Source organism: Dromiciops gliroides, chromosome 4 (assembly GCF_019393635.1).
Source record: "Dromiciops gliroides isolate mDroGli1 chromosome 4, mDroGli1.pri, whole genome shotgun sequence".
NCBI classification, from domain to species: Eukaryota; Metazoa; Chordata; class Mammalia; order Microbiotheria; family Microbiotheriidae; genus Dromiciops; species Dromiciops gliroides.
The window spans coordinates 466,066,363-466,091,144 of record NC_057864.1 but is presented as its reverse complement, the minus strand read 5'-3'; the positions used below and the strand labels follow the sequence as shown (position 1 = coordinate 466,091,144).

The 24,782-nt window shown below is 54.6% G+C and overlaps 2 protein-coding genes across 4 annotated transcripts; both read left to right on the top strand.

The window, feature by feature from the left end:
* Positions 1 to 1,804: 1,804 nt before the first annotated feature.
* On the top strand, positions 1,805 to 19,691 carry PRPF8 (pre-mRNA processing factor 8). The gene is made up of 42 exons (XM_044002167.1): positions 1,805 to 1,923; positions 2,824 to 2,934; positions 3,105 to 3,273; positions 3,949 to 4,113; positions 4,366 to 4,584; positions 4,702 to 4,914; positions 5,071 to 5,196; positions 5,322 to 5,427; positions 5,975 to 6,165; positions 6,281 to 6,400; positions 6,489 to 6,678; positions 6,810 to 6,929; positions 7,019 to 7,153; positions 7,367 to 7,496; positions 9,087 to 9,283; positions 9,395 to 9,601; positions 9,715 to 9,878; positions 9,972 to 10,098; positions 10,201 to 10,393; positions 10,549 to 10,736; positions 10,984 to 11,222; positions 11,345 to 11,491; positions 11,652 to 11,862; positions 12,069 to 12,185; positions 12,296 to 12,723; positions 12,885 to 13,020; positions 13,163 to 13,332; positions 13,542 to 13,671; positions 13,785 to 13,931; positions 14,061 to 14,221; positions 14,526 to 14,717; positions 14,919 to 15,156; positions 15,265 to 15,393; positions 15,858 to 15,971; positions 16,065 to 16,238; positions 16,489 to 16,682; positions 17,197 to 17,436; positions 17,587 to 17,728; positions 17,831 to 17,971; positions 18,103 to 18,242; positions 18,354 to 18,556; positions 19,381 to 19,691. Exons 2-42 carry the CDS (start codon positions 2,835 to 2,837, stop codon positions 19,533 to 19,535), a joined length of 7,008 nt encoding a protein of 2,335 aa, XP_043858102.1. The 5' UTR covers positions 1,805 to 1,923; positions 2,824 to 2,834; the 3' UTR covers positions 19,536 to 19,691.
* A 408-nt stretch (positions 19,692 to 20,099) lies between these two features.
* On the top strand, positions 20,100 to 24,782 carry LOC122752934 (Rab interacting lysosomal protein). 3 transcript variants are annotated; one of them, XM_043999940.1, is made up of 7 exons: positions 20,103 to 20,478; positions 20,570 to 20,676; positions 20,818 to 20,967; positions 21,282 to 21,439; positions 21,840 to 21,962; positions 23,995 to 24,102; positions 24,524 to 24,782. In XM_043999940.1, the coding sequence occupies exons 1-7, from the start codon at positions 20,217 to 20,219 to the stop codon at positions 24,660 to 24,662; spliced, it is 1,047 nt and encodes a 348-aa protein (XP_043855875.1). In that variant the 5' UTR covers positions 20,103 to 20,216; the 3' UTR covers positions 24,663 to 24,782. The 3 variants fall into 3 exon arrangements, with proteins under 3 accessions (XP_043855876.1, XP_043855875.1, XP_043855874.1); XM_043999939.1 differs by having other exon boundaries at positions 20,104 to 20,478; positions 20,812 to 20,967; XM_043999941.1 differs by lacking the exon at positions 23,995 to 24,102 and having other exon boundaries at positions 20,100 to 20,478; positions 20,812 to 20,967.

The window sequence follows — 24,782 nt, the reverse complement described above, 5'->3', positions numbered from 1 at the left end:
AGACCCAATTTATTGGTTACTGCCAGTCCAAAAAATTGGTCATGCTGGGAGTCTTGTCTCTTGGTTTACCTTTATTTCCCAATGTAACAAGGGTATCAGGAGACATTGAGGTTAGAAGGAAAGAGGTGATTGATTGTGTGATATTCTTTAAGTTGGGGGACCTTTATAAGGAGCATAAATCTTGCGACTTCTCCAAAATCAGGTGACTTTAGAAGCAGCTAAAACTTTAGCTTTACAAAATGGTGGCAAAGGGCAAAATGGACTCATTAATGCTATTTTTAAAAATGTAACAGGGGGCATTTGACACTTCCTAGCTGTGTGACCCTGGGCGAGTCAAGTAACCCTCATTGCCCCAACACCCCCCAATTTTTTTTAATTAAAAAAAAATTTTAAATGTAACAGATAGATACTGACTTTAACTCCTCTGACCCGATGTTGTTCATCTTTCATTTTTGAAGAGGACCAATGACATCATGAGGTGTTATCTTGACTTGTGATTGAGTTGGATTTAAGTGAAGCAGAGTTGCACAAAGTCATCAGCCTCGATGTCTCTTCCAGAGTCATCTAAGTCCAGTGGTAAGACAGAAGTCAGGATGACTGGTGATGGCTAAGTATGACCTTGGTGTCTTTGATATCTGACCAAGCTTTAAGCACTCCACAGTGTCTGCTTCAGCTGCCTTCCTGGCCAATGGAACAAATTGTTCTCGTCTGCCCGGTCCACCAAGGGAAGTCTCCACATGCTTGGGGTAAACATCCCCCTAATTCACCAAAGGGTTTGAGGCCCATTGGTTATCCTCAATGTGGTTTGGCCTGTCTTCTGAGGCCAAACATCTTCTGGATGTGACCACTGCTCATGCCACAACTTCTTGGAGCCACAGTTGAGAATTGGGTGAATCAAGGGGACACCAAAGGCGGATGAGTAGCCCTGAAAAGTCTTGGGAAGCCCTTGTCCCCCTGAATACCCCATGCACCTCGGACCCAATGAAATAGTCACAGAATGGCAGAGCCCCAAGGGACCTAGTCCCAACCCTTCCCACTCACCTTTGATGCTCCATCTCTAGTCTCTATCCCTCCTATAAACTATCCTTCATCTCTGCTCACTGCTCATCCCCAGCTCCTAGAGTCCCAACTTCCTTCAAGATGCAACTCAAGCAATGAAGCATTACTGGCTCTCCCGGGCTGCCAGTGTGGTCCCTCCTTAAACTACCTTGGATGGGTGTATATATTCTATACATATTTATACATATACGTATGTGATCACCCCCAATAGAATGCACGCTCCCTTCGGGCAGGGCCTGTTTCTGTTTGTTAGGTGGGACCTGTGAATTCCTAAGGAGGAAAACTCCCTCTAACCACGGCGGGTCCGCACCTTCTCGGCCACTTACAATCCTAGAGTATTCTAGAGGCACTAAGGGGTTAAGTGATTTGTCCAGGACACCCATCCCCCCAGCACTGGTCTTGGGGATGTCCAGGGCCAGCCCCAAGGCCAGCATAGGGTTCTGACAACCTAAGAAATCAAAAAACCTTTGCATACGGTTCATTTGCATAAGTTAAAGTAAAGCCTATAAATTTGCATGAAAGCGGCTTTCCTACACGACCTCGCAGATCGGGGCGGGGCCAGAGCTACGCAGCGGTGGGAGCGCAAGAGCCGGGGGGGAGGCGGGGCTTATACCCAGAGGAACCCGTCCCTTTTCTGGGACGAAGCCACTCCGATGTTTTGACCCGCCTACCTAATCTGGATGCTTGGCGACTATTGGGTATGCCTTCCCTCTATCTTCTTCGGTCAGCGCCGATTGGATACTAGATTCTTTTCCCCGAGGTCTCTCTTCGCGTATTTCCGGGCGTTGCGAGCGTGGGGCGGACGTGGGGTTGCCGCCATTACGTTTTCGTAGAAACGGCAAAGCGACTACCCGGTGCTGTGGGGTAAGCAAAAGGGAGTAAAGGGCTGATGGCGCGTGGGGGATCCGGAAGGCTGGGCAGGGCAGGGGCGCGCGCGGGAGCGGGATGGTTTGCACGAATTGGTGAAGAAGGGGAAGGGGCGGGGTGGGGGTGGGGGCGGCCGGGGAGGATGCTGGCTGCACTGGCGAAAGGGGGCGCGCACGCGCAGTGAGGATGGAGGAAATGCGCGGGGTAGTGTTTGGCGAAGGATGCGCAGTGGGCATGCGCTCTGGGGGCGGTCTGAGTGAGGCGAGAAGGGGGCGCCCGGGCGAAGGCGGGGGGGGGGGGGGGTGTAGAATGGGGAGCATGCGCAGTGGTGTCGAGGCCCTCTGGGGAGAAGCTCTAGGAGTCAGGTGCTAAGGTAAGCCTCTTGGGAGCAGGCGGGCTCCCTTTGGTATCTCTCTCCGCGCCCCGCACTACTTGCTACTTTGTAGCGCCCGTTATGCCCTTGCTGTGGGCCCGGCACCGAGGAGAGATAACAGAGACACAGAGACGAGAGGAGCCCCTGCCCTGCGGGAGCTTCCATTCTGACCAGGACAGGGAGGGGTGTAAAAGGCCTGGGGTTCTGACAGGCTGAAATGTACAAAGCGAGAGGGTCCTCGAGATGGCGGGGGAGGGGAAGCTGGGGGGGCAGTCACAGCATAAAATGGGGGCATGCACAGACCGACAGAGTCAGGCGCAGAAATGGAGAGTCTTGGTATGTTGGGGAGGGAAGGAAGGCACAGGCTGGGGTGGAGTGAGGTTAAAGGATGAGTTGGGAGAAGACCAGGGGGTTCCATCTTGGGGGTTGGTTAGGGAAAGGGCCTGGGGGGGGGTCCAGATTGCCCTTACCCTCCTCTTTGGGCTTTTGGAGAGACCCCGCTGAGCACCATCACCATTCTGCAGGTTCTCCGGACATGGCCGGGGTGTTTCCCTACAGAGGGCCGGGTACCCCTGTGCCCGGCCCTCTGGCACCACTGCCTGACTACATGTCAGAGGAGAAGCTTCAGGAAAAAGGTGAGAGGCCGGGGAGCTTTAGCCTGGGGGGGGCGGGATTGCTGCTCCTCAGATCGCTACCTTCTGTGGTCCCTGAGAATATTCAGGTTCTGGTCTGTTGCTGAAGACACCTTGGGTTGGGGGATGCTCTCAAGGGGTAGACAGTGACCCAGGATGGTTTTTCTCGCCAGCCCGAAAATGGCAGCAATTACAGGCAAAGCGCTACGCAGAGAAGCGGAAATTTGGATTTGTAGATGCCCAAAAGGAAGACATGCCCCCGGAGCATGTCAGGAAGATCATCCGTGACCATGGGGACATGACCAACCGGAAGTTCCGTCATGACAAGCGAGTCTACCTGGGGTGAGGAGATCTAGGGGTTGGAGGGATGTGGAGAAAGGAAAAAGGTTGTTATCCCCTGGGAATTGGGGCTTGGTTAAAGCATTGTCCCCATCAAACTGTGATTGGATACTTCCCTTTCTGGAGATGCTTCCTTCTTCTCTGGCTGTACGTTGGAGCCCTTCACGGCCCTTCTGCCTTTCTTGATGTCCATTTGAGGGAGGGAATGCCAGGATTTCATGACCAAATCCCCAAATTTACATTCTACACTTGCATTATTGCATGAACTTTTCCTGTTTCTAGGACCAGAGGTCTGCTCTGTTCTGGCATACTTGAAACTATGAATTCTTTTAAGGCATCCAGAACATAGAAACAGTAGAGCTGGCTGCTGAGAATTCCCTGGTCCTTTGACCTTCTCCCCATCTGAGCTCTATAGCTGGAGGTGGGGTGAACAGAGGGACCAAAGCCTTAACAAGTCACTACCTCCCTGAGAAACGGGAACTGGCCACACGATCACCTGGCCTAGAACTAAGCTGTGGGAGTTTGAGTTGTCAGGACCATTGATTATTGGAAGAATGTGAGTCTGCTTGACTCACACTAATCAGGTGGAACAGAGTGTACTGCACCTGTACGGGACAGGGAACAGAGCACCATGGGGCTGCTGATTTTCTGTCTCCCTCTCATTACCTAATGCTACAGTGCCCTGAAGTACATGCCTCATGCTGTCCTCAAGCTCTTGGAAAACATGCCCATGCCCTGGGAGCAGATTCGGGACGTGCCTGTCCTGTACCACATCACTGGAGCGATTTCCTTCGTCAACGAGATTCCTTGGGTCATTGAGCCGGTCTACATCTCTCAGTGGGGGTAAGAAGGAGGGGGATTGGGGCAGCTAGGTGGTGCAGTGGATAAAGCACCGGCCCTGGATTCAGGTGGACCTGAATTCAAATCTGGCCTCAGACACTTGACACTTACTAGCTGTGTGACCCTGGGCAAGTCACATAACTCCCATTGCCCTGCAAAAAAAAAAAAGAAGAAGAAGAAGAAGGGGGATTGCTTAGTTCTAGAGGCTGTCTCTTGTTCTCTATGGGGTTCTGATTGTGACTTGGCTCACCCCAGGTCCATGTGGATCATGATGCGTCGAGAGAAGAGGGACAGGCGGCACTTCAAGCGGATGCGTTTCCCCCCATTTGATGATGAGGAGCCCCCGCTTGACTATGCCGACAACATCCTAGATGTGGAGCCTTTGGAGGCCATTCAGCTGGAGCTGGACCCAGAGGAGGATGCCCCTGTGCTGGACTGGTTCTATGACCACCAGCCCCTGAGGGACAGCAGGAAGTAAGTGACCACAGGCTCAGCCAGATGGAGTTGTTGGGCCTCATGCTGGCTTTCGGAGTGATTGTCGTGACCTGGGGACCTGGGGTTGCTTTCTCACCTTTGCCCCCTTATTTCCAGGTATGTGAATGGCTCTACTTATCAGCGCTGGCAGTTCACACTGCCCATGATGTCTACTCTCTACCGCTTGGCCAATCAGCTCCTGACTGACCTTGTAGACGACAATTACTTCTACCTGTTTGACCTGAAGGCCTTTTTCACCTCCAAGGCCCTCAACATGGCCATCCCAGGAGGCCCTAAATTTGAGCCCCTCGTCCGTGACATCAATCTTCAGTAAGTGTGGTGAGAGCGGGGCTTGCAGGGCCCGGTTTGGGTCAGATTGCCAAGGCTCTCAGGAGCACGAAACAAATTCCAGGTTGATGCCCCACTGAGTCGGTCCCAATACAGGTAGTGGGATTTACGTGTGTTTGCCTTCTCCCTCCCCCCCAGGGATGAAGACTGGAATGAATTTAACGACATCAACAAGATTATCATCAGGCAGCCCATCAGAACCGAATATAAGATTGCTTTTCCATACTTGTACAACAACCTTCCACACCACGTCCACCTGACCTGGTAGAGAGACTGGAACCCGGAGCAGGGGGGGAGGGCTGGGCAACGGGCTGGGCCCGGCTGTGGCAGGAGGCCGGAGAGGGGAGGGGAGGGCTTTGACTTGCTGACCATGGGATTCCTCATTTCAGGTACCACACTCCCAATGTTGTGTTCATCAAAACAGAGGACCCTGATCTCCCCGCCTTCTACTTCGACCCTTTGATCAACCCCATCTCTCATAGACATTCTGTCAAGGTAGGACAGCATGGGCAACCTTAGGGACTCTTGAGTGAATGACTGCCTTAAAGAGAAATGTGACCTAACTCTAGCTGGGGATTAACATCTGGCTCGGTAACATTCGCGTCCCACCCTTCACGAAGGCAGATTGGAATCTCTGAAATCACTGTTTTTGCTGTCACCCTTGATTTCTGTACTGGGCTCTGCCTCACCTTCCTGCTCCCCTTTTGAGTTGTTTTTTCCATGTTAGATTTTTTCTTTCTTGGGCCTTACTGGGTCTGAATTTCTCTTACTCCTCTATCTTATTCTCAGACCAAATAGAGATTTTTCCTGTGTTGTATTTTGCTAACTCAGCAAGGAAGGGGATTGTTGTGGATGGCTGTGATTGCTTCCTGTGGGGTTCAGGCCCTGCTGGCCTAGATCCATTCAGCATGTGAAATGTGGGGCCTGCGGTAGCGGATCTCCCCAGCCCCCTGACTCTTCAGGAACCCGGATCATTGGTAGACCTGGCTTTTGGTCATCCAAAGGCAGCAAGGACTGAGCTTCCTGGTATTCTCTTTTTTAGAGTCAAGAACCTTTACCTGATGATGATGAAGAGTTTGAGCTGCCTGAGTTTGTGGAACCTTTCCTCAAGGACACGCCCCTTTACACAGACAACACAGCCAATGGCATTGCCCTTCTGTGGGCCCCAAGGCCCTTCAATCTTCGCTCTGGTCGCACCCGACGTGCCCTGGACATACCCCTAGTTAAGAACTGGTAAAGTTTTCTCTGGAGTGTTGGGGATAGGGGTGTGTGTAGGGTATGGGGCTTGAAGCAGGCAGGTCGTAAAAGGGCATCTGCCAAGTCCTGCCTCGTCTCCATCCTGTCCCAGGTATCGGGAGCATTGTCCTGCTGGGCAGCCCGTGAAGGTGAGGGTCTCCTACCAAAAGCTGCTCAAGTACTACGTGCTGAATGCCCTCAAGCACCGACCCCCCAAGGCCCAGAAGAAGAGGTAAGAAGCTTAGCAGTGGCTTTGTCCTTTCTGCCGACACCCTCCCCCCCAGAGCAAAAGGAAAACTTGCTTCTCTTCTGTCCTTCAGGTATCTGTTCCGATCCTTTAAGGCCACCAAATTCTTCCAGTCCACCAAGCTGGACTGGGTGGAGGTGGGGCTGCAGGTCTGTCGCCAGGGCTACAACATGCTTAACCTCCTTATCCACCGGAAGAATCTCAACTACTTGCACTTGGACTACAACTTCAACCTAAAGCCTGTCAAGACTCTCACCACTAAGGTGCCCGGGCGGGCCTGCAGGGAGGGCTGGCTGGCGGGGATGTTGGCACCAGTGCCCCCAAAGAGGAGAACCTCTGGGGCTTGTCTGCCTCCTGACTCCAGCTTGCTTTCTGCTCCTCATGTCTCCCTCAGGAACGGAAGAAGTCACGCTTTGGGAACGCCTTCCACTTATGTCGGGAGGTGCTGCGGCTGACCAAGCTCGTGGTGGACAGCCACGTGCAGTACCGCCTGGGCAACGTGGATGCCTTCCAGGTGAGGCTGGGGATTCAACCCGGGGTGGCGCAGAGGGAAGGGGGAAGGCAGACCTGGGCCCAGAGCCTGATGGGGTGATGCTCTTCCAGCTAGCAGACGGACTGCAGTATATATTTGCTCACGTGGGGCAACTGACAGGCATGTACCGCTACAAATACAAGCTGATGCGGCAGATCCGGATGTGCAAGGACTTGAAGCACCTTATCTACTACCGATTCAACACGGTAAGAGCACATCCCCTGGTCCACAGAAGCACCTTTCCATGGGGCCCTGTTGGGGGGAGGGGGGGGGCTCTGGGTGAGACCTTGCAGTGAGCTCCAAGAGACCCCACCTGTGTTGCCATATCTGCTCTGCCTTTGCCCTGGAGCCCTTTCCCCATGGGAGGCAACAAATCACCCAAGCAGACAGTTGAGCTGGTGCTTTGCTTGACGTTCTAGGGTCCTGTGGGGAAGGGCCCAGGCTGTGGTTTCTGGGCTGCTGGTTGGCGAGTCTGGTTGTTTTTCATGCGTGGCATCACCCCCCTTTTGGAACGGTGGCTGGGCAACCTCCTGGCCAGGCAGTTTGAAGGTGAGTGACTTTGCCTTGGCACCCCTCATCTACCCCATTATCCTCCAGCATGGGTATTGGGGTGGTCATCATTTTGGTGCTATTCTACCCTCCATCTTCTCTGGAGTGAATGTGATTCCTGACTTGGATCGTGAGGTTGCAAATGCTGAGAACACTACTTGGTTCCCCCCACTCAGGTAACTGAGGCTTCTCTCTGGAGAGATGTGGGTTAAATGGCAATAGATTTATGAGGAACTGGATGAATTATGGGACTGCAAGGGTTATCACAAATGGGTTTGTGTCAGCTTAGGGGAAGGCTTCTACCGGTTGCCCTGAGCATCCTTGATTGGTTGGTCTTGTATGGGTCCATGTTTTCATGAGTAACTTAGATAAAGGTGTAGACCTACCTGTCAGGTTGGCAGATGCCCAGCAGCTGGGAAGGAGAACTGATGGAGAGGACAAAGTAAGGTTCAGGGCAGCTAGATGGCGCACTTACTAGCTGTGTGACCCTGGGCAAGTCACTTAACCCCAATTGCCTCACTAAAAAAAAAAAAAAAAGTAAGGTTCACCAAGATTTAAGAGGCTAGAAGTCACATGTCAGTGATCAGCTGTTGGGCTGTAGGGGCCCGGAGATCTGGATAGAGAAGGACGTGGCAAAAGATGTGGGCATTGTATTGGATCACAGGTTCAGCCGAAAAGGAGGAGGTTAGGTGGCTTTGAGGGGTGCAGTGTTATTGAGAACAAGGGAAGTCATGGGCCTGCTCTTCTCCTCATCAGACCACATTTGGAGCATGAGTGTTTGTTTCTGGGCAGCGAGGTTTGAGACTGACACTGACTAGCTAGGATGGTCAGGGCAGCCGGGAGTATGCTGTGAGAGGGTCTCTGACCAACGAGGGGGCCAGATTTTATCCTGCAGAAGAGGAGGCTGATCAGGGATGTATTAGCTGCTTCCCCTCAGATGGGCTGCCCTGTAAGAGAGGGGTTAGTTATTCTGCTTGACCTGAGGGGCAGTTTTAGAGTTGCTCTTTTTAGAAAATAATAAACCTTTTAACAAAAGTAGCCGTGGAAAGTGAAATGTGGCATCCCAAGAAGTTGGGGGTCCTCCTCCCTGGACGTGTCCAGTTAGAGTCAAGCTAGCCATCTGTTGGGGCTCTTGTTGGGGGTAGGGGGAATGGGACTCTGGGGTCCCTGTCACAGAATGGCTTGGATCTGCTTTGTGGGATTGCTCCCTGTAAGACAAGGAATTACTTTTGGATAGGCATCCAAAATAAAAAATAAAATCTTGCATCAAACCCAGAAGAACAAACAGATGAACAGACATATAAAAAATACATTAGCTCTGTGCTCCTTTCATGTTGATCTGAAGTTAAGAATGGAACGCTCTTAGAGGTACAGCTGGGCATTTCCATTTCATCCTGGCTTTTGTCAAGGTCCATGTGGGACCCTGTACATAAGGGCTGATTTGATCTCACTTAGAAAGAATGAAGGCTTAGGCCCTCTCCTTTTCCAGCAGCTGTGGGGACTGGAGAACTTGTCAGGCCCCCACCCCCCACCCCCAGTAGATTCACAGTGAATTTTTACTCACCCTCTTGGGACCTGTTTAACCTCTAGGACGTCACTCAAAGGGGGTGGCGAAGACTGTGACCAAGCAGCGGGTGGAGTCCCACTTTGACTTGGAGCTCCGGGCAGCGGTGATGCACGACATCTTGGACATGATGCCTGAGGGCATCAAACAGAACAAGGCCCGGACTATCCTACAGCACCTCAGTGAGGCCTGGCGCTGTTGGAAGGCCAACATTCCCTGGAAGGTAGGGGCTCTGTGTGTCTGTGTCTGTGCCTAGTTCACGGCTTCATCCACGCATCTTCCTTCTCCTTCCTGTTCCTGCCTCAACTTCTCCCTCTGTCACTTACCCATTTAGGTGCCTGGGTTGCCAACACCCATCGAGAACATGATCTTGCGCTATGTGAAGGCTAAGGCTGATTGGTGGACCAACACCGCCCATTACAACCGAGAGCGGATCCGCCGTGGGGCCACTGTGGACAAGACCGTTTGTAAGAAGAACTTGGGGCGGCTCACCCGTCTCTACCTGAAAGCTGAACAGGAACGACAGCATAATTACCTAAAGGTGAGGATTGGGGGGGGTGCAGCAGAATGTGGAGGTGGGCTGCAGGCCTGTGGCCCAAGGTTGTGCCACTCAAGGGTAGACTAGCACATGGAATTGGGTTTCTCTCTGCCCAGGATGGTCCCTACATCACAGCAGAAGAGGCAGTGGCCGTCTACACCACCACAGTGCACTGGCTGGAGAGCCGAAGATTCTCCCCCATCCCTTTCCCCCCGCTCTCCTACAAGCACGACACCAAATTGCTCATCCTGGCCCTGGAGCGGCTCAAGGAAGCCTACAGGTGAGGGCTCATGGGGGACTTGGCGGCATGGAGGCTCCCTGGATCGCGGTGAAGGAGCTTCCTTCTCTGACCCCGACTTGGCTCTTTCATTAGTGTGAAGTCCCGTTTGAACCAGTCCCAGAGGGAGGAGCTGGGCCTGATTGAGCAAGCCTATGACAACCCCCACGAGGCCCTGTCTCGCATCAAGCGTCACTTACTCACACAGAGGGCCTTCAAGGAGGTGAGTGGGGTTCGGCTCGTCTTCATTCCCAGGGGACGAGGGAAGTGCAAGTGACCCTAGCTGGTTTGTACCCTGGTGTGAGTTTGTCACCTCGCCCCACAGGTGGGCATTGAGTTCATGGACCTGTACAGTCACCTGGTGCCTGTGTATGACGTAGAACCTCTCGAGAAGATCACGGACGCTTACTTAGACCAGTACTTGTGGTACGAAGCCGACAAGCGCCGGCTCTTCCCACCCTGGATCAAGCCCGCTGACACGGAGCCACCTCCTCTGCTTGTGTATAAGTGGTGCCAAGGTGAGGCTCCGCCCCAGGTGGCTTTAGGCCCAACCCCAAACTGGTCACCTCGGGGCTGGTGGTAATACCTGGAGAGCTTGTGAGCCACATGCTTGCCTTGTGCTGAGCAGCTGAATCGAGGCCCTAATCGAGCCACCTTCTCCAACTCCTGCCAGGCATCAACAACCTGCAGGACGTGTGGGAGACGAGTGAGGGGGAGTGCAACGTCATGCTGGAGTCGCGGTTTGAGAAGATGTATGAGAAGATTGACTTGACGCTGCTCAACAGGCTCCTGCGTCTCATTGTGGACCACAACATCGCTGACTACATGACAGCCAAGAATAATGTGGTCATCAACTACAAGGCAGGGCGCGGAGTGGGCTGGGGGCCAGAGGCTGGGGGCCTGAGGCAGGGCGTGGAGCGGGCTGGGGGCCTGAGGCAGGGCACGGAGCGGGCTGGGGGCCAGAGGCAGGGGGCCTGAGGCTGGGGGCCAGAGGCTGGGGGCCTGAGGCAGGGCGCGGAGCGGGCTGGGGGCCAGAGGCTGGGGGCCAGAGGCTGGGGGCCTGGCCGCTGTGGGGTGGGACCGCACTGTGACGTTCCGTTCTTCCTAGGACATGAACCATACAAATTCATATGGAATCATTCGAGGTCTCCAGTTTGCTTCCTTCATTGTGCAGTACTACGGGCTGGTGATGGACCTTCTCGTGTTGGGCCTCCACCGGGCCAGTGAGATGGCCGGACCTCCTCAAATGCCCAATGACTTTCTTAGCTTCCAAGATATTGCCACAGAAGCTGCCCACCCCATCCGCCTCTTCTGTAGATATATCGACCGCATCCATATTTTCTTCAGGTATGTGGCATCTTCTCTCCAGCCTGGTGGAGTAGCTCCTTGCCTGGGTGAGAGGGAGGTTGGGCACGGTGGCCAAGTAGGGACACACCAAGGCTGAGTCGTTGGGCTCCTACCTGGTACAGGTTCACCGCAGACGAGGCCCGGGACTTGATCCAGCGCTACCTGACCGAGCACCCTGACCCCAACAATGAGAACATCGTGGGCTACAACAATAAGAAGTGCTGGCCCCGCGATGCTCGGATGCGCCTCATGAAGCATGATGTCAACTTGTGAGTTGGGGGCCTGAGGGGAAGGATGTAGGAGGTGGCTTCAGTGTCCCAGGTGACCAGGACTTCTGGGAAGGGGAAGGCTGAGGGTCTGGGAGCCTCGTTTCCTAGGGAAGGTCCCACCCTGGAAAGCTGACCAGAGTCTGTGTCCGTCTTTGGGCAGGGGCCGGGCCGTGTTCTGGGACATCAAAAACCGGCTGCCACGGTCAGTGACTACAGTGCAGTGGGAGAACAGCTTTGTGTCAGTGTACAGCAAGGACAATCCCAACTTGCTCTTCAACATGTGTGGCTTCGAGTGCCGCATTCTGCCCAAGTGCCGTACCAGCTACGAGGAATTCACCCACAAGGACGGTGTTTGGAACCTACAGAATGAGGTGCTTCTTGTGCTGGGGCGGGGAGAGGGGAGGCTGACGGCGAGGGCAGGGGCAGACTGTTGTGCCCTTCCCACTTTTAGGGAGGGGTAAAGACCTTGGGGTGCAGGGATGGGGCTTTTAGTGGGGGAGATAAAGGGGAGGTAGGGGCAACGCGAACTGCCCTGGTGGGTCCCACCTTGTGACCAGTCACCACCCTCCTGACTCAGGTGACCAAGGAGAGGACAGCTCAGTGCTTCCTGCGTGTGGACGATGAGTCGATGCAGCGCTTTCACAACCGCGTGCGGCAGATCCTGATGGCCTCTGGTTCCACCACCTTCACCAAGGTACCTGTGGGACTCAGCTTCTCGCTGGGTTGAGTCCTCCTGTCCCTCTTGCTTTCCCAGCTGTAACTTCCTTCATCTTTTCATTGCCTTTTGCCCTTCCGTTCTTCTAGATCGTGAATAAGTGGAACACAGCACTCATTGGGCTCATGACATACTTCCGCGAGGCTGTGGTGAACACCCAGGAGCTGCTGGACTTGCTGGTGAAGTGTGAGAACAAGATCCAGACCCGAATCAAGATCGGGCTCAACTCCAAGATGCCAAGTCGCTTCCCACCGGTTGTGTTCTACACCCCCAAAGAGCTCGGTGGGCTGGGCATGCTGTCCATGGGCCATGTTCTCATCCCCCAGTCTGACCTGAGGTGGTCCAAGCAGACAGACGTGGGCATCACGCACTTCCGCTCTGGGATGAGCCATGAAGAAGACCAGCTGATTCCTAACTTGTACCGTTACATCCAGCCTTGGGAGAGCGAGTTCATCGACTCCCAGCGGGTCTGGGCCGAGTATGCGCTCAAGAGACAGGAGGCCATTGCTCAGAACAGGTAGGGGCACACCCAGGGAGGGAGCAGTTCCAAGCTCTGTCTACGTACTGCTTACTTCCAGGCCCACGCTACAGCCAGCGCTTGGGGGGCCTGAGTGTCTAGCAGAGGGGACTGTGCCATTCTTTCCCTTCCGTCATCTCTGCCTTTTCCTTCCTGGGCAGGCGACTGACTCTGGAGGACCTGGAGGATTCGTGGGACCGAGGTATTCCCCGGATCAATACCCTGTTCCAGAAGGACCGGCACACCCTGGCTTATGACAAGGGCTGGCGTGTCCGCACTGACTTTAAGCAGTATCAGGTGCTGGAGGAGAGAGGGTGGGTGGGCTTATCTGGGAGGAGAAGCTGATGCCTTGCAGTTTGGGCTTTGGGGGTGTGGTTTTTTGGTTCCTGCTGGTCTCATTTAGTGAGATGCTTGGTTTTTACCGACTCATCCCCTTCAGGTCCTGAAACAAAATCCATTCTGGTGGACACACCAGCGGCATGACGGGAAGCTCTGGAACCTGAACAATTACCGCACAGACATGATCCAGGCCCTGGGCGGGGTGGAGGGCATCCTGGAGCACACCCTCTTCAAGGGCACTTACTTCCCTACCTGGGAGGGTCTCTTCTGGTGAGAATACTCTTCCATCACCTCCCACGCTTCCCACAACTGCCTCTTTTCCAATTCTGACAGCCTTCTTGTGCTTCTGCTTTCTTTACCCTGCATAGCCCAACGTCTGTATCCCTCAGCTGGGCATCCCTGAGAGGTCAGACCAGCTGGGGCCTGGGTGAGGGGAGTGGTGGCAGAAACTTGTAAGCAGGCTGCTTTGGCCTTTGCAGGGAGAAGGCCAGTGGCTTTGAGGAGTCAATGAAGTGGAAGAAGCTGACCAATGCCCAGCGGTCCGGGTTGAACCAGATCCCCAACCGTCGCTTCACACTCTGGTGGTCCCCGACCATTAACCGAGCCAATGTGAGTCTTACTCAGAGGGGCAGGAATCGGAAAGGACGGCATCTTTGTTACTTGGCTCAGTCCTTCGAACCCATCTCCACCTCCACAGCCCCTGCTCCCCTTCTCTCTTTCAGGTGTACGTAGGCTTCCAGGTCCAGCTGGACCTTACTGGAATCTTCATGCATGGCAAGATCCCCACGCTGAAGATCTCCCTCATCCAGATTTTCCGTGCCCATTTATGGCAGAAGATCCATGAGAGCATTGTCATGGATTTGTGTCAGGTAGGCTTTGGGGAGGAGGCAGAAGGAGGCCCAGCTTATAGTGGAGAGAGGAATCCCTGTAAGCTCTGGGCTAGGGATATTTTACTCTGCAGGCCACTAACCCTCATATGTCCCTAAACTTGTGTTCAGGTATTTGACCAAGAATTAGATGCCCTGGAAATTGAGACAGTGCAGAAGGAGACAATTCACCCCAGAAAGTCCTACAAAATGAACTCTTCGTGTGCGGACATTTTACTCTTTGCCTCCTATAAGTGGAATGTCTCCCGGCCCTCACTGCTGGCTGACTCTAAGTAAGTGCCTGGCTAGCTCAGGTGGGTGGCCTCTTCCTGCCTTTTCTCTAGATGGGTTTCCTCGCTAGGTAGCCTTCTGCCCTTTCGCTGTACTCTGAGCTAGAGCCTGCCCAGGAATCAATGCCCCCTTCTTCCTTACACTTTGTTTGCCAGGGGTGCTGCTACCTGGGGTCCTTAATGAGACCAAGAGCTGCCTCAGGCACCATCACAGTAGTAATTCAGCAGCTTTGCCGTGCCGTGAGGACAATCTGTTGTGTCTGTTGCTTGCTCAGAGATGGGACCCTTGACTTTTTCATCTTTGTAGGGATGTGATGGATAGTACCACCACTCAGAAGTATTGGATCGACATCCAGCTGCGGTGGGGTGACTACGACTCCCATGACATTGAACGTTATGCTCGGGCCAAGTTCCTGGACTACACCACTGACAACATGAGCATCTATCCCTCTCCCACTGGGGTGCTTATTGCCATCGACTTAGCATACAATCTGCACAGGTGAGGGGGATTAAGGCACTGGCCTTCCTCAGCACTGAACCTGAATCATTCCTGTCTTTTTGATATGTGAGATGTCTTGGGCCTTTTCTCCTAACCCCTTTTCTCTGCCCCGTGTTTGTCACCGATAGCCTACCTTGGTTGATCCAGTCCTCTGTCTTTCCATCCGGCAATAACTCTTGTTGTCCTCTTCCATCTTTACAGTGCTTACGGAAACTGGTTTCCGGGTAGCAAGCCCCTGATCCAGCAAGCTATGGCCAAGATCATGAAGGCAAACCCTGCCCTTTATGTACTTCGAGAACGGATACGCAAGGGGCTGCAGCTGTACTCATCTGAGCCCACTGAGCCCTACCTCTCCTCACAGAACTATGGTGAGCTCTTCTCTAATCAGATCATCTGGTTCGTGGACGACACCAACGTCTACCGAGTCACCATTCACAAGGTAAGCAAAGGCACTGGTGCGTCGGGGTAGACACTGCTCTGTCTAGCAGCACGCAGAGCTTTCCTGTCTTGCTCACATTAACTGGGGGTGTCTGCTTCTCTGCCTTAGACCTTTGAGGGGAACTTGACTACCAAGCCCATCAATGGGGCCATCTTCATCTTCAATCCAAGAACAGGACAGCTCTTCCTGAAAATCATCCACACGTCTGTGTGGGCGGGACAGAAGCGTCTGGGTCAGGTATGCCAGAGATCCAAGGCCCCACATGTGCCGTCTTGCTCTTCTCTCCCTTTGTTGTGTCTGGGCTGGCTGCCCATTAGGATATCAGCTGGAGGCCTGGTGGCCTGAGCCTGGGAGAGGTTAAGGAGGTCCCCACTTCCTGCCTACAGGACTTCAGCAGCCTCCTAAAGGATGCCTTTGGGCACAAAGTTGGTGCTCTTTGAGGTGAACATGCTGTAGATTCTCAGAAGCTCTAGGGGCACACTGTACTTGGTCTTTCAAAGCCTTCCCTAATCTTGCCTGCCCTTCTTCTCTGACCTCATTCCTCCTGCTGTGGCCCAGAGTGACGGGGTCCCCTCTGAGGATGCTCACAGGCACGTTTCTTTTATGCACCCCCTGCCAACCCCGCCTCTGAGGCTGCTTGTAGGCCCTCCCTGTTCATCTTCAGTGTGGAGACTCAGTGTGCATGCCCTCTGTCTTCCTAGTTGGCCAAGTGGAAGACGGCTGAGGAAGTGGCTGCCCTGATCCGTTCTCTGCCTGTAGAGGAACAGCCCAAGCAGATCATCGTCACCAGAAAGGGCATGTTGGACCCACTGGAGGTAAGAGCCATGGAGGGGAGTTGCTGGAGAGAGCTGGGTAGAATTGGGCCCTGGGGCCTTGGAGATGTGCCGTTGACCTTGACATTGTTTCAGGTGCACTTGCTAGACTTCCCCAACATCGTGATCAAAGGCTCGGAGCTGCAGCTGCCCTTCCAGGCCTGTCTCAAAGTAGAGAAATTTGGAGACCTCATCCTCAAGGCCACGGAGCCCCAGATGGTTCTCTTCAATCTCTATGATGACTGGCTTAGGACCATCTCATCGTACACGGTGAGAAGCTGTGACGGAGGAGGTCCTGACCCACGTCACATCCTCAGCCCCTGCCTTTGCTCAGCTTCTTTGGCCTCAGAGAATCTGACTTTGAGGTTCGGGACAGCCTGACTTGGGACCCTGGTCAAGGCTTGAGAATGCCTAAGTTGTTGCGGAAATTGCTCGTTCTCAGGAAAGAGTCATGGGGAAGGAAGGCAGAAATGCCTGCTCCCGTGGGCATTTGTGGCTGACCTTCTTCTCTCCTGCCCAGGCCTTTTCCCGTCTCATTCTAATCCTCCGTGCCCTCCATGTGAACAATGACCGGGCCAAGGTGATCTTGAAGCCGGACAAGACCACCATCACGGAGCCGCACCACATCTGGCCCACACTGACTGATGAGGAATGGATCAAAGTCGAGGTTCAGCTCAAGGACCTGATCCTGGCCGATTATGGGAAGAAGAACAAGTGAGCTCCGGACAGGCGTGGGTCTTGGGGGGAGGAAAGCCATGCCAGGCTTGGAGAAGAGAGAATCTGAGCCCTGGGCTTGTCCTCAGGGACGAATGTATATCAGAGCTCTACAGGGTGATGTGATTAGTACAAAACAGCGCAGTATGAGGGTTGAGGGGATGCAGAGCATGGGACACATCCTTTCCAGCTCCACAAGCAAGTATCTGGCTCAAGCTTAGCGAGAATTTTCCGGAAAATGAGGGTTGGCCCCATGGGTTCAGGACAGGTTGTTCAGGCCCAAGGAGGAATGAGGACCTCCAATGTCCAGGAAAGCCTGGGTCTAGGAGGAATGGGGAATGCCCCACAGATGTCCACATACTTCCTGGTGCCACTTCCCTGGGAGAAGATTGGGGAGTGTCCGGGGGCCGGGTACAAGCACAGCCATTTCAGTTCCTCCCAGTTATCTCTCGAGTTGGTGGTGTTGAAGTATAGAGTCCCCTTGGGTGTGGTGTGAACACCTCTCTCCCTACAGTGTCAACGTGGCATCACTAACACAGTCAGAGATCCGAGATATCATCCTGGGCATGGAAATTTCAGCTCCTTCACAGCAGCGGCAGCAGATTGCCGAGATTGAGAAACAGACCAAGGAGCAGTCCCAGCTCACAGCCACGCAGACCCGAACTGTCAATAAGCATGGTGATGAGATCATCACTTCTACCACCAGCAACTACGAGACACAGACTTTCTCCTCAAAGACTGAATGGAGGGTCAGGTACTGTCCCAGGGGATGGAAGGAACGTGGAGTGGGGCTTGAGGGCAGTGAAGTGAGAGGGAGAGCAAATCCGTATGTAGGGAAGGGAGGGGAGGGGAGGGGAGGGGAAGGGTCATCCAAGTAATGCTGACCACCTACCGTACATCTCAGGGCCATCTCTGCTGCCAACCTGCACCTGCGGACCAACCACATCTATGTCTCCTCGGACGATATCAAAGAAACAGGCTACACTTACATCCTGCCCAAGAATGTGCTCAAGAAATTCATTTGCATTTCTGATCTTCGGGCCCAGGTGAGTAGGCAGGGTGAGAGCCTTGGGGGACAGGAGGAGGAGCACGCACTTCGGACAGGCCAGAACCCTTCACTGTGGAATCCCTGATCCCCTTCTTTTCAGATTGCAGGCTACCTCTATGGAGTGAGCCCCCCCGATAACCCTCAAGTGAAGGAGATCCGATGCATTGTGATGGTGCCTCAGTGGGGCACTCACCAGACGGTGCACCTGCCGGGCCAGCTCCCCCAGCACGAGTACCTCAAAGTGAGTCTGGAGGTGCTAGCGTGGCATTAGGAAAAATGGGTCCTTTCTGCTCCAGTGAACACAGGGACTTAGTCAGGATTTCACTGCTCTCTGGAAGGGTGGGCTGATCTGTTCCCTCTCACGTGTGACAGGAGATGGAACCCCTTGGCTGGATCCACACTCAGCCCAATGAGTCCCCCCAGCTCTCGCCCCAGGATGTCACCACCCACGCCAAGGTCATGGCTGACAACCCCTCGTGGGATGGGGAGAAGACGATCATTATCACTTGCAGGTGAGGAGGTCGAGCTGGGGTGGGGCAGGGTGGACCCTCATTCCTGTGGTTGGTGCTGGGTGAGGGGCTTGGGGCCCCCCCTTTCTCCTGACCATCCCGGCTTCTTCCCAGCTTCACGCCGGGCTCTTGTACCTTGACTGCCTACAAGCTGACTCCCAGCGGCTATGAGTGGGGTCGACAGAACACAGACAAGGGCAACAACCCCAAGGGCTACCTGCCCTCCCATTATGAACGGGTCCAGATGCTGCTGTCTGATCGCTTCCTTGGCTTCTTCATGGTGCCTGCTCAGGCATCCTGGAACTACAACTTCATGGGTGAGTACGGCAGAGGGTCCAGGCCCCAGGGAAGGGGGTGCTTTAGGGTGGGTCGGGTCAGGGAGGAGCATGCTTCGTGGCTGGCCAAGGTTTCATCCATCCCACAGCCAGGCCGTTTGGGTGAGAGCCCCATCTTTCTGTCTCCTTCAAGCTAGCCCCTTAACTGCCCACACTTTCCTCCCAAAAGATCCTCATGCACAAACTAGTCTATAGAAAAAGTAGGTCAGATGTGGAAATAATGGGGATGACTGCTTGCCTTCTTACTGAGGGGGGAGGGAAGGAGGGAACTCAATCTCAAAAAAGAAATGTTAAAAGTCCAAAGGCACTGGCCCTGGATTCAGGAGGACCTGAGTTCAAATTTGGCCTCAGACACTTGACACTAGCTGTGTGACCCTGGGCAAGTCACTTAACCCCCATTGCTCCGCAAAAAAAAAAAATGTCCAAAGGGATGAGTCTAGGGCTCAGGGGCAGCTAGGTGGCACAGTGGATAGAGCATCAGCCCTGAATTCAGGAGTACCTGAGTTCAAGTTTGGCCTCAGTCACTTAACCCCCATTGCCCTGCAAAAAAACAAACACCCCCCAAAACAGGGCAGGGCTCCTTCTAGTGTTGACCTCCTCTTCTGTTAGCTCTGCTTACTTAGTCACAAGCTCTGAGCCCTGGCCCGGCTGCTTTTCTAATGGTCCAGTGGGGCTTGGTGTGCCCGTTAGCCCAGTGGTTGCCCTTGGCCCAGGCTTCAATAGTGGGTGGCAGAGCGGGGGCCAGGACCTAGGCCCTGGCCCGGAGGCCTGGCCAACCTTGGCCGTTGTGGTCCCCTCCCCTCCAGGCGTTCGACATGACCCCAACATGAAATACGAGCTGCAGCTGGCCAACCCCAAAGAGTTCTACCACGAAGTGCACCGGCCCTCCCACTTCCTCAACTTTGCCCTGCTGCAGGAGGGCGAGGTCTATTCCGCGGACCGCGAGGATCTCTACGCCTAGCCCCGCCCCGCCCCGCCCCGCCGCCGCTGTTGACATTCAGCAGCCTGGCTCCGCCCCCTTCTGTATTTTGTGCTTGTGTTTTATGTCTTGTGGAACTTCAAGGCCCGTCTGTAGTCTGGAGATGAGCATGACAATAAATTTTGTACAAACTCCTCAGCCTCAGTCATTTTCTTGGGGAGGGGGGGGCGCGGCAGCTCTGCTGGGGCCCCCCTTATTCTGCTTCAGGCCCTTCTACACTCCAGGCTCAACCTTGACTGGGTGGGGAGGTGATGAGATATATGAAGGGTCAGGTGGTCGGAGACCCCGGCACCCTGCCCTTGGAGGGCTGGGAGGATATCAGAAGGGGATCCCCTGCCGCACTTTACAGTGTGGGAAGCTGAGGCACTGTGGTTTTGGCCCTCCTGTGATCTGCCAATACCTGGCCCCTCCCCATGGCCCTGAGCCCTGGCTCTCCGGTCTGGACCAGAGCTGGGTGGAGCCTGGGTTGGAACACTGGGCTAGCTGCTAAGGGTCTAGGAAGTGTCCGGGACAGTTGGCTGTCCACCTCATCTGCCCCCGGGGGCGGCAACGCGGCTCCTCCCCGGGCTCCGCCTCCAGCCCCCAGAGTCCTCGGCTTCCTGGAGCCCGGGTTGATTGCGCCTCCTTGCCCTAGCCTTTGGCCTTGGCCGGGCCCGGGGCCGCATGGAGCCGGCGGGGGCGTCCCGGCTCAGCCCAGACCTTGTTTACCAGCTGGCCGGGACCCTGGGCACCGAGCTGCAGAGACTCGCCAGCCGCTTCGGGCCCGGTGCGGTGGCCCGCCTGGTGCCCCATGTCGTGCGTTCGCTAGAGCTGCTAGAGGGGGCGGCGGCGGGGGCTCCCCCCGACCCTGAGGAAGGCAAGGGCGCGAGCGAGCGGGCCCCGAGGAGCCCCCCGCGAGAGCTGCGGGACGGGGACGATCCTCGGGGTGAGTGGCCGCCGGGAGCCAGAGCAGGCGGGAGGGGGAGCGCAGCGCAGCCCGGGAGAACCCTGAGCCCGCGCTCTTTCTTCTCCCCCAGAGGAGCGGCTCCTGCTGCGGCAGCTGAAGCAAGTGACCGACCGGCAGCGGGACCAGCTCCGCGCGCAGAGCCGGGACCTGCAGCTGAGGGTGCAGGAGGTGGAGGCGGTGAGATCGGGGCTGCGGTGGAAGCTGGGAAAGGGGGCTGGGCGGGGCCGGAGGGCAGGGGGCGCGGCCGAGGCGTCGGGGGCGGAAACGGGGACTGGCCGGAGTCGGCCACCTCATCCTTGACCCTTCTCGCAGTTGCAGGAACAGCTGCAGCGGCTGCTGCGAGTGAATGGGGAGCTCCGGGGGAAGGTGGCCGCCGTGCAGGTCCAGCTGCGGGCAGCGCTTCAGAGGGCAGCCGACGCCGAGGGGGCCCGGGATCAGGCCGCGGCGCGGGAGGCGCCCCAGGGTGCCGTGAGTGCGCGCTACTGGGGGAAGGGGGTCGGGTCCCCGCCGGGGGCCGCTCTGGCCAAGCACATCTCTCTTTTTCCCCACCATTCGGGTCCTCCGGGCTCCGTTCATAGCGCCCCGCTTAACCTGTTCACCTTCCCAAAGAGCCTAGGACAGTGCTGGCCAAAAGCTTATGCCTGGGGCTGGGGGCTTCTCACCAGGTGCTCTTCATCTCCGCTTCCCAGTTCCCACACAATCCCTCCCCGCCATCACCACCACTAGGCTGGCATGAGATGAGGCAGGAGTTAACGGCGTGCCCTCCCATTTCCACTTTGTAGCCCGAGCAGGCTGTTTCCCGTCTGTCCGACGCGGAGCCTCCGGCTCAGGGGAAGCCCAATGGCTTCAGCCGAGAGGAGGTCAGCCAGATCCTGCAGGAGCGAAACGAGCTGAAAGCCAACGTGTTCTTGCTGCAGGAAGAGCTGAATTATTACCATCGGTGGGTGGCGGGCAGAAGGGTCTGCTGGAGTGCCCTGCCCCTCTCTCCTCGTCCGTCCAGCCCCTAGAAAAGAGCCTTGTGCCCAGGAAGCGGTGAATTGCTACCGCCCGCCCCCTCTTCTCCTGGGTCTAGTGGGACCCACAGACGCTTACCCGATTTCCCTGCATCTGCTACCACTTGGCAGTCCTCTCCCAAGCCGGGGAAACCAGAAAACCACAGTAGGGGGGCAGTCAGAGTCTTTCTTTGCCTGTCACCAGAGACTGGGTCCAACAAGTTCCCAGAGTCCTCAGGGGATGCTTTTCTCCAATGCTTCAGGCCTCAAAGCCCCTTCGAGCTCATGAGAGTTTTTAGACTTCGAGACTTGGCCCCTCCTGAGGCCCCTCCTCTCTCTTGCTTCTAGGGAGCTGCTGACGGACCAGTGGGTCCCTGGGTTCCTGCTTAATGCTATGAAACTGACTGTGAAGAAGCAGCGGAGGAAGATCAAGGCCAAGATGCTGGGGACCCCTGATGAGCCAGGGAGCAGGTGAGGGCAGCCCTCACTGCCCCTGCCTCGATGTACCTCTTGGCCTCTCCTTACCATTCCTGCTTGATGCTTAAGGTGCTAACTAGGTTCTGAGTTGGCCTTGTTGTCTCCTCTGGGGAAGGAGGTGTGGGCTGGGACTTTGTCTGCTTGAGGCCTTCCTGAGCCGTGGGTCCTAGGGCTGGGACTAGCCACTGCTGCTTCTCCCTTGGGGCCCTCCAGAGCTCAGCCTGGATTCTCAGCGTCTGCCTAGACTAAAGGCCAAGTCACCAGCTGTGCTTTCCTGCTTGCTTTGTTTGTTGTTGGTTTTTTCGCTGGACAATGAGGGTTAAGTGACTTGCCCAGGATCACACAGCTAGTAAGTGTTAAGTGTCTGAGGCTGGATTTGAACCCAGGTACTCCTGACTCTAGGGCCAGTGCTCTATCCACTGCACCACCTAGCTGCCCCCCAAAATCAGGTAATTACATTTATTTTTTTGTGAGGCAGTAAGGGTTAAGTGACTTGCCCAGGGTCACACAGCTAGTAAATGTCAAGTGTCTGAGGCTGGATTTGAACTGAGGTCCTCCTGAATCCAGGGCCGGTGCTTTATCCACTGCGCCACCTAGCTGTTCCTTGATTTGCTGCTTTCTTTATGGAGTCTGTTCTTTTTCCTGAGGGGAGGTCCCCAAGTGGCCCAATTACTTCCATTTTTAATTGTGCTTTCAAGCTGTCAGAAAGTTCTCCTTGCAACCTGTGAAGCAGGTGGTGAAGGTAGCATCATTAACCCCAATTTACAGATAAGGAAACTGAGCCACAGAGAGGTTAGGTGTCTTAACACTAATGATGATAACACCTTCTGATATTTAGGCTGTTTGTGAATTAAGGTTCACAAAGCATTTTCCATCTGCTCTCTCATTTGATGCTCGAAAATCTGGGCTAAGGCCCCATTTTACAGATAAAGCAGCTGAGGTTGAGAGACTTTAATAACGATGACGGTGATGATAGCAAGCGTTTCTTTGGTGCCTTCAGGTTGGCAAAGACCTTTACAATGATCTCATCTCATCCTCAGAAGAACACTATGAGACAGGTGCTATTATCTCCATTTTGCAGATGAGAAAACTGAGGCTGAGATTAATAATTAAGGTTTGCAAAGCACTTTACACAAATTATCTCACTTGGCCCTCACAACAACCCTGGGAGGTGAATGCTGCTATTATCTTCATTTTACGGATAAGGAAACCCAAGCTGAGATAGGTGAGGACTCTTGGCCAGAGTCACAGAGCTAGTCAGTGTCTAAGGCAGAGTTTGAACTCTGGTCTTCCTGACCTTCAGTCCACTACCCTATACCATCCAGGTGCTGCAGAGTCACACAGCCACAAGGCTAGGTACAAGTTGGAGAATTCTAACCCAGTTCTTCCTGACTGACTCTTTCTCTGGACTCAGGCTGGGTATTATGCCAGGCTCCTTGCTTTTGGATCAATTGTCCCCTAATTTTGACTCCCCCCTAACCTCTCCTCAGTTCTCAGCGTCCCCAGCCCAGTAGGGAAGGAGGAAGGGAGTTGGAGAATGTAGATCTTCCTTCCTATGAGGAACACCTTCATTGATAAATAGTTCACAGGGGTAACTAGGTGGCGCAGTGGATAAAGCACGGGCCCTGGATTCAGGAGGACCTCAGTTCAAATCTGGCTTCAGACACTTGACGCTTACTAGCTGTGTGCCCCTGGGCAAGTCACTTAACCCTCATTGCCCCACTAAAACAAAAAAGGAAAAATAAAGAAATAAAGAAATGAATAGTCCACACTTAGACAATGGTTTGGTTTTCATAGTGCTTTCCTTACAACCACTGGTGAGGTAGGTAGTACAAGTTGTGTTAGACCCATTTCACAGATGAACTGAGGCTCAGAAAGCTTGTGGTGTGTGTGTGTGTATGTGGCATCATAGGGATTGTCACTGGACCCTCATAAAGACATAGGCCAAAGGCTAAAGGAGGAGGGGAAAGGGGACTGAACTAGGTAGGTGGCATCGAGCCCTGATCCAAATTCTCTTCTGCCTCAGTGATGAAGGGGATGATGATGATGACAGCGAGGGAGGCTCGTGGCTACCACCCTCTGTTGTGGATGGGGCAAGCCCACCTGCTGCCCCTGAATCCAGAATCAGGAGTTTGTATGTTGGGGTTGGGGGGAACAAGGGTGGGTAGGGGCTAACCTGGGTAAGGAAAAGGAGGGAGTCTGAGTTAGGGCTTTTTGGCCTGCCCTTGGTCTGTTTTGCCAAAGTTCTTCAATTTTACACTGCTTTCTCCCAAATTTTCCCATTATTTCTCTCTTCTATCATGTGTCCCAACTCTTCTCACCCACTTGCCTTCCCTACCCCAGCACTCTGTCATATTCCCTACTCTGTCATATATCTCTTTCCTTGGTGCGGCCTTGGGCAAGTCACTTTCCCTCCCTTTGGCCTCAGTTTCCCCCCCATGTCCCTCATAAAATGAGAGGCTTGGTCCAGATGCCTTCTAAGGTGCCTTCCAGCTGGAGAGCTATGACCCCTGTGACCTTCCTCATGACACAGGCTCTTGGATCTCTCCCCCCAGCTTCAGCCTTTGGTATCGGGGAAGCCCAGAGCCCCCTTTGGATCCCCCACAGACTGGAGACCCCAGCTGCTCCCAGGAGGAGCTGAGTGTGGAAGAAAAGGAGCTACCAGCACCTCCCCCCTCTGGGGGGACCTCGTGACTACCCAGCCTGACCAAGCCCTGGCTCAGTACTTTTCAATGAACATCATATAATGCTGTATCCCTATTCCCTTGAAAGTCTGGCACGTAGCTGGTACCTAATAAATGCTTGTTGACTGAC

Bases quoted from the DNA above. Each gene is read 5' to 3' on its own strand.
- PRPF8 (XM_044002167.1), top strand. From the start codon at position 2,835: ATGGCCGGGGTGTTTCCCTACAGAGGGCCGGGTACCCCTGTGCCCGGC. The intron at 4,114-4,365 runs GTAAGAAGGAGG...GGCTCACCCCAG, and splicing joins GTCTACATCTCTCAGTGGGG to GTCCATGTGGATCATGATGC. The intron at 18,243-18,353 runs GTGAGGAGGTCG...GCTTCTTCCCAG, and splicing joins ACGATCATTATCACTTGCAG to CTTCACGCCGGGCTCTTGTA.
- LOC122752934 (XM_043999939.1), top strand. From the start codon at position 20,217: ATGGAGCCGGCGGGGGCGTCCCGGCTCAGCCCAGACCTTGTTTACCAG. The intron at 20,479-20,569 runs GTGAGTGGCCGC...CTTCTCCCCCAG, and splicing joins GGACGGGGACGATCCTCGGG to AGGAGCGGCTCCTGCTGCGG. The intron at 24,103-24,523 runs GTATGTTGGGGT...CTCTCCCCCCAG, and splicing joins GAATCCAGAATCAGGAGTTT to CTTCAGCCTTTGGTATCGGG.